The sequence below is a fragment of the Abrus precatorius genome, unplaced genomic scaffold (genome assembly GCF_003935025.1).
Source record: "Abrus precatorius isolate BTA unplaced genomic scaffold, Abrus_2018 Scaffold11, whole genome shotgun sequence".
Classification (NCBI taxonomy): domain Eukaryota; kingdom Viridiplantae; phylum Streptophyta; class Magnoliopsida; order Fabales; family Fabaceae; genus Abrus; species Abrus precatorius.
In genome coordinates, this window is record NW_020874303.1 from 3,913,795 (window position 1) to 3,922,080 (window position 8,286).

General features: G+C 30.6%; 1 protein-coding gene across 1 annotated transcript; it reads left to right on the top strand.

Annotated features, from left to right (window-relative positions):
* Positions 1-2,766: 2,766 nt before the first annotated feature.
* LOC113855366 (transcription factor bHLH123-like) lies at positions 2,767-6,398 on the top strand. The gene is made up of 7 exons (XM_027486987.1): positions 2,767-3,112; positions 3,304-3,943; positions 4,145-4,252; positions 4,383-4,448; positions 4,621-4,686; positions 4,785-4,835; positions 5,727-6,398. Exons 1-7 carry the CDS (start codon positions 2,805-2,807, stop codon positions 5,874-5,876), a joined length of 1,389 nt encoding a protein of 462 aa, XP_027342788.1. The 5' UTR covers positions 2,767-2,804; the 3' UTR covers positions 5,877-6,398.
* The last annotated feature ends 1,888 nt before the right edge of the window (positions 6,399-8,286 follow it).

The following is an 8,286-nucleotide window of genomic DNA, read 5'->3' on the forward strand; positions in this document are numbered from 1 at the left end:
ACCCAACGTACGCCACCAAAACACAGTGATGTTGAGCACCTTCAAGCTCCAATTGTTCATCCATCGTTTGACAGGATCCTTAACCTTTGATTGTCCAAGCTTAATTAGCTTTAGATCCTGTATTATGAAATTAAACCGACAAAACAAATGGACTCACTTGTATTATGTGTTTATATATACAGATACATGATGAATGTCATGTAAAATCTTTTGACAGAATACCAGAAAAATAACTACCAATTAATCATAGCAAGTAACTCTTCAACACCTTGAAATAAATTTTCTTTTATGTAATAATGTTCTGATTTATCTAATAAAGACTCGGGTTAGGTCAACACGTATATTTGTAGACCTTAATGCAAAATACACTATTACGCCTGTTAAATTTTTAAAAAAGGGTTGGTTAAATTTAAAAAACATCTTTATCAAGTATTCATGCCTAAACTTCGTGTTCTTTGCATTTGAAAAACAGTCCAAACCTGCTTAAAGCGTGACCTCTTTTCATCTTTGCATGTATTAATTCAAGTTGGTCATCATGCAAAGCATTTATGGGTCAAGATATTCTTATTTTAATGTTCAACAACAGAAAAAAAATTGACTGGTTTTAAGATTAAAGAAATACACGGGCCTAACAATATATACTTATAAATGACTTAATTCAGAAGCATTGACCAGCAAAAATAAAATTGAAGACCTTTTCTTACATCAATCCATACTAATTTAGCCAACTCTTATCTCATTGATGAAGTCAATGGTTTTTATTTTTCCACAAGCAGCATTTTCAAATTGATAAGCGACAAACTAAGTTTATTTATTTAATTTTTTGTAATTGATGATACCTAAATATGAAGACTTTTTCTTTTAGGACTCTTATCAATGTTTCATATTGATATCTATGTGATAAAATATCAACTCTTTGAACTTTAGATTTTCACCAGAGATTTTTAAAAATGTCTATAAATTTGAAACATGTAATTGCAGAAGTTATCGTTTGAGTATGCTTGATTACCGTTACTGAAATGCATAACAAAAATGCTATTAAGAGGGAAAAAAACAAAGGAGGAAAAGTAGACTGGCATTGCAGGAAATAATCATTGGCAAGAGCGTCTTAACTTTTTTCCTTTTGTTTTTTTTCGCAATATAATTTGATTTTGCCAAAAGAAGTAATGAACAGAGTTCATCACTTTTGTCAAATAGCTATATATCAAGCTTTTTTCGTGATAAAGTATATATGTACATCAATAAAAGTTAGAGTAAACTTTGGACTCAGTACTTTAAAATATACTTGTTATTTTTTTTTCTTCAAAATTTTAGTTATTAAATCAACATTTTAAAAATCTACTACATTATTGTGTTATTTAAAGTTTTTTACTAAATTAATTCATCAAAGACTTATTAGTTTATTATTAATTTAATCCTTTAAAAATTTGTTTGTTTCACCATTTCAATCCTCTGTAAAAGTAAATATGATGATATTTTTTTTTTATTTCTAAAATATATTTTGATGAAAATTTTAGATATTTAATATGATAGTGTTGTTTTTTTTTTTAATCATCGACGATTAAAATTTTAGAGAGCTGACGTTAATAATTAATGCGTATTGATTTGAAGGACTGATTTAGTAAAAAGTTAACGCTATGATCATAATGATAAGTAAAGTACAATTAATAGAATCCTTGTAAAAAAAAATTGCGATCTTATACTCAGCAAAAAAATTTAAAGAAAGCAAAGCAAAGTAAAGGATATATCTGTAGAATCCCGGAAGAGGCAACCTGGGATGAGCCAGGCCAGTCCAATAATACATGTTTCTTTTTTCAATTATTTGCTAAAGAAAAGTGCTACCTATTTCGAACTTTTAAGTATGAGAAAAACAATAAACAATTAGAATCAATGACACTTGGACACAAATATCTGTTTTAGTTTTGAGCTTGTTTTCAAGATTTACATCTTGAATCTTTATTTATTTTTTAATATTTTCTGTTTTGCGTAATTGATTGTGTTTATTTAATTATTATTTACTCTTTAAATATATCTATTATATTGTCAAACAATTTGATTTTCCAAATAATGCACTAAAAACATTTTTGTTTTCCAAATAGTTTTAATAGCGTACCCCTTACATTAGCTAGCCTGAAGTATTTAAGAGAGTAAACTCTTAAATATTGAATCAAAATTTAATCTCATTTTTTTTTTTGATTCAAAACAGAAGTTTACGAAAAGGAAAATTTTTACTTTCCAAGAAAAGGGAATATTTAAGGAATAGAATCATGCATAGAAATCCTTAACCTTTTATTAATTATTTTATTTGTATGATTTAACCTTTGAAGGTTATGTCATTTTCAATAAAATTTCAATTTTATTGAGAAATCTGAGACAGCCAACAACTGAAAAAAAAGAAAAGAAAAAAAAAGAGCTACTACGATAGAAAAATAATAATAATAACATAAATGAATAAACCAAATTCGATTTGAAAAAATAACCTTTTAATTAAATTCCCGGGTCGTATCAATGACCCCCTTGAATTATCAAAGTGTCAACCATAATCCGGTTAGTCGGTTACTCTTCTCATTCATTCATTCATACTCTTTCTCACTTTCTCTCTTCAGCTGCTAATATAAATAATGAGAAGCAGCGAATCGTTTCCCATTCATTTTTATCAAACTCATACTCACATAACACACATAGAACAAATAGCATCAAACTGTAATTTTTCTTTTTATTTATAACATACATGTTTTCATAATTTATATAGATATATACTGAAGCCTAGCTGAAGCACGCAACATTTGTTAGATTCGTCAACCATGGCAGATGAACAATTTCAAGCAAGTGGAAATTGGTGGGACACAGCAAGAAACGTGAGGTATGAAAGTGGGGCATCACAATCATCTTCCTCTGCCATCACCAACATAGGCACTTTTGCTTGGCAACAAGCTTCAGATATGGCAGACATGAAACCAAGGTCTTCTTTGGATTCCTCTTCGGTGGTTTTCCATGACACACAGAATAAGCTTCAACCACCAGATTCTTCCACTTCCACTGACCCCAACTTGCATATGATGGGTTTGGGCCTTTCATCCCAAGCCATGGAATGGAATCAAGCATCCTTGTTGTAAGTGCATGCAATTTTTTGGCATAGAAAAAAACTACCCAAAATAAAAGAAAAAAATGACATTTTTAATTTTTATATCTCTTTGTTAATTATTCCTTGATAACATGGCAAATTAGGATAACAGAATAGAGTGATTAGTAATCATGGGCTAAATTTTTTTACTTTTTGTTGTGTTTGTTTGATGGTGATAGGCGAGGAGAGAAGGGTACTGAGAACAGTTTCAGGTCTATGTTGCAAGATAATTTGGGGTCCTCAAGAACCAATTTTCAGCAAGAAACTGGGATGGGGTTGTCTCAACAAGTTCAATGGAGGCCAGAGAAGTTGTTCACTGCAGAGTCTTCAACTAATGAGTTCAAGCAAGTGAATAGGGGTTTCTCTTTGGATCAAAACCAGTTTAGTCCTCAATATAGCTCTGGGAATAGCACTGGCACAAGCCAAGGGTTACCCTCTACTACTAATTTTCAGATGGATTCTTCAGCCTTATATGGAACCCCTTCAATATTACAAGGAGTACTATTGGGACCTGACAACAATAATAATCAACAACAACAACAACAAGCTTCTTCCTTTGAGAATCGCACCATGAGTTTTCCTTATCCAACAAGCTATGGATTGAACACTAATGAGTTGATACCTTCTTGGTCTAAAGTTCCTCAGTTCTTGAGAACTTCACCTCCAAAACAACAACCACCCAATAACCAGTTGCATTTCACTAACAACGCACCCTTTTGGAACGCTTCTGAGGCTGCAAACATCAAAGATGTTCGCTCCAGCTTTTTCCCCTCATTGCAACCCGCCTTCTCGACACCAAATTTTGATGCACAATCAAAGGTATTATTATTATTATTATTATTATTATTATTATCCTACACAAGATAGTTTAGCTTAGCATACGTATATGAAATTGTGAAATGAGTTGATACATGTATATAGCACCTTATATTAATGATATAATATTATGTTAGGGTTGAATTGAAACAATGCATTTGATGTGGTATAAAGTTATTAATTGATATAGCTATGGTTTTTCAGAATATATCTGAAGTCAGAGACTCGGGTACAGTGGTAAAGAAAAGTGGGAATGAGCCAGCACCCAAAAGGACCCGTAACGAAACCCCATCTCCTTTGCCAGCTTTTAAGGTACAATAAGTGCAACTAACCTTTTAACAAGAAGGGAAAACTTTAAACTTTTTATCTTTTATCTTTATTTCTTTCCATTGAATCCATAAACATAGATATGAACCTGTTATTCTACTTTCTTGCCTCTTAGGTGAGAAAAGAGAAGATGGGGGACAGAATCACTGCACTCCAACAATTAGTGTCGCCTTTCGGAAAGGTGGGCTTCCAATAAAATCATCTACACCCTACTAAGTGAATGATCATTTCATTTGTGAATTTATGTCATATAATAAGTGGTGATAAGAAAAAATGGATATATTATAGCAGTTTTCATTCTGGTGTTGGCTATTGATGATAAAAGTTTTAAAATGTGTTGTGTATTGTGTCAGACTGATACAGCCTCAGTGCTCTCTGAAGCGATTGAATACATCAAATTCCTTCACGAACAGGTTACTGTAAGTCCCATTATCCATTAATATATTCTCTATAAGAAAACTAAAAATAATACCAAAACTTTCATCTTATGAATATGTTTTTCGTTCTTTCTCTTCAGGCTTTAAGCACCCCGTACATGAAAACTGGAGCTCAAGTACAGATTCAACAGGTACCGCAAGTGTGTGTGTATATATATTCTACATTAAAATACACTGTCAACAATAATAAAAATAATTTTATTAACCTTAATCTCTTAACTCTTTGAGTTGTGTTTAAAAATTTATTATATTAAAAATAAGATTAATATTTTTAATAAAAATTGTTTTTAAATATTAAATTAAGTTCTAAAGATTAAAATTAACAAAAAGTAGTAATAATAATAATAATAACAACAGTCATGCATTATGAGATAAACATGCTACTCCTTTCTTTGTTTCTATGATTAAATAATGATCATTAAGTAAAAGGAAGTTCCCTCTTCTTTCTTAGCAATATTTTCTCTCATGGTTGTCCGTTTTCCTTTTTACTACGTTTTACTTAGAATCCCTTTTTCTTTTCACATTAGTGTTTGTCATATTTGTTTTACACCACCGAAAAAAATGCAATTTATTCTAGTGGATAATAAGTGTTAAGCGTTAAGGTTATTTCAATTTGTATGATTTTTATTCAATAAAAAGTGAATTATTAAGTAAATATTTTGATTTGTATATATTAATAGTATATTATACTAATACTAACACTTTATTTACAAATAATACATATTAAATTATTTTATTATGAAAGCTGATCTAATTAATGACAACTCATTAGTATATGATTTTATTTTTGGCAATGCAATTGTTTTTCATCGATCTCTTCCTCTTATTTGTGGATCTTAAAATGATTTGATATGTTAGAAGGAGTGGGAAAAAAAATAATGTAAACTAAATATTACTCATATGGGAAGGAGAAGGAAAGAGATAGGAAAGGGGAGTGAGCAGATTCGATTCTCATGCATTGATGCTGATAACATCTTTCCAAATTTAGTGAGTTATAGTGTTTATTTTGCCTTTGGTTGCAGAATTCAGGCAAATCTAAGGAAGCTGAAGGTCCAAAGCAAGATCTTAGAAGCCGAGGGCTTTGCTTGGTGCCGGTTTCTAGTACATTTCCAGTGACTCATGAAACCACAGTTGATTTTTGGACACCAACATTCGGAGGAACTTCAAGATAATAATAATAAATAATAATGGATGGAGAATTGTGGCACGGAACCAAAACTTTGCAAGTAGCTAGAGCTAGGACATGCATGTACCTTATCACACCTGGCCAAGTTGGGAATCATATGATGAAAGAAAAGAGAAACATGAAAGAGGACACGGAAGCCCACATAAATATGTAAAGTTAGTTAGTTCAGAGGGGTGTGTGGAAAAAAGATAATAAAAAGAGTGATGGGGGAAAAATATGTTGAAAGAGAAAGAAAGGGAAATGACCCTTCAAAAGATAGGCATTGTTGGGCCAACTACATTCAGAATTATGCAAGGTTTGGCATTATTGGGACCATTGGCAGCACAATAAGTTTTTGTAATAATTGAAGAATTATGCTTAGAATAGTGGGATTAATTAGGAATGACAAAATTGCTGAATATAGGGAAAGCTCTTACTTCTTAGACTAAACAAGAGGGAGAAATTGTTGTTAGTAGAAGAAGATAAAGGAGCTTTATTAATTTCTTCTTTGTTATATTGTGAATAGAGCTGGCACTACTTTTGGATCAAGAGAAAAGATATTTTTAATTTGATAGAATCATTGAAATATAGAATAGAAGAGTGAGTGAAGGGATGCGTCATTTGATTGGAAATCTCACTTTTGATTTGTTTATGTCTTTGGAATAAGTAAGTGGAAGTCAGAGGGTGGCCCGCACTCCCCCTTTTAGATTTTTCAAATATTTTTCAAATCAAATGTTTATTTTTCAGCAAAGATTAATTACAAAGATATTTATTTTGCAGATGCTTTTTCACATGCTTTTGTGCTTTATACCGAATGGCCACATAGATGGCCTTCCATTGGAAGTATGTGTAGAAAGAAGAGGAAATTCATAAATATTTATATCATCTCTGTGGACTTCTGGATCGGGACACATATGGTCCTCATTGTGTACGCACTATGTGCCCGTCATTGTCTATTTTTCCTTTCTCAAATAAATAAATAAATCATATACCCTTTAAGAAATTCAAATGCACGTACATAGAAAAAGAATACAAATGTACCTTAGGTTTAATTTAAAGAGAAATAGTATCTTCTATTAAGGATCACTGATCACTAAAGCTTAATATTTGTTAGTTTACACAAATAGTACTACATGTTTTTTAGATTCACAAATCCTATTAACTTTTTAATATATGAGGAGAAAAACAATGTTAATATTCCTTTTTTTTATTCTTTTTTTAAATACAAAATAAATAATAAAAACATTGACAAGAGCACAACAGAAAGAGAATAAGAAGACCATTGTCTTAAAATTTAAATTCTATGTGATTGGTATATATCTTTAAACATGGCAACTTTACCTGTTAGGGCTTTGCTGCTATTGGTGAGAGTATTTCAAACGATTTTGTTCTAGTCCAGGTGGATGGCGCCCTTCTGATGATAAGTACTTTACAAAATCTAACTTTCTAATTCTCTAGCAAGATCTGAACATAGTTTAATGCAAAGATGGAGCATCCAAATTTTAGTCATTATTATGTTAACCAAGCTAGCCTGTCATGGGGCTCCACTCTATTTTACCAGCCTTATTACTTTCTTCAAAATTTGTCTTCAATAAGAAAGGGTCATATGTGATTCATATTTGTTTCTTTTTGTTATCTCAGCATTCTGTGTTTGTTTATTTAACTTAAAGCAAATTATAAAGAGAAATTCCCTATTCTCCTTCGTGCTGTATATTGAAGTGAACAAGTATTTCAAGTAAAAAAAAAAATCACATGATAAGAAGATTCGTCTCATTGTTTTTAGTAGTTTATATGTCTCATAATTCTAAAACATGGTTGCTAAACAACGAAAGACATTGATACCAAAGTTTAAATGGATAAAAAAGAGAAGGAATATAATCATCAAATAATTTAGGAGTATAAATCAATTGTCTAAAGATTCCAAAACTTGTCCCTTTTCTCAACTCTTTATGCCACCTAATACAATTCTTGACACAAATGCGCTTAGTTTCACTTTACACTTTAATCATGTCAAGGATTTTAGTCTCTGAGTATTTATGACTTTTTAATTTTCTAATTTTTTATAGTTTTAATTTTATATTTGTATGCTTTAAGTATTTTAATCTCTCTTTCTAATATGATTACTTGAATGATTAATTAATATATGTTAGCTTTTCCACTAATCATTTAATCATTCGATAGTCATAAAGAATAAAAAATATTAACCGACGTTTAAAAGAAATAAACAAATAAAATTAAAAATTTATAAAAAATAAATATTAAATACGTACTCAATCAATATGTATATAAGCAAAAGAAGAACATAATCTAAGTTTATCATTGACCATATTATAAGCTAAGACTATTTGTGTTTTTGTTTTTAAGCATTTGAATTCCTTGAACTCATTTATTTCACCGCTACACAGGGTAGCTTCTGG

Excerpts from the sequence above, each read along its gene's own strand:
- LOC113855366 (XM_027486987.1), top strand. The coding sequence starts at position 2,805 with ATGGCAGATGAACAATTTCAAGCAAGTGGAAATTGGTGGGACACAGCA. Across the intron at positions 3,944-4,144 it reads ATTTTGATGCACAATCAAAG|AATATATCTGAAGTCAGAGA; the intron begins GTATTATTATTA and ends ATGGTTTTTCAG. Across the intron at positions 4,687-4,784 it reads TCCTTCACGAACAGGTTACT|GCTTTAAGCACCCCGTACAT; the intron begins GTAAGTCCCATT and ends CTTTCTCTTCAG.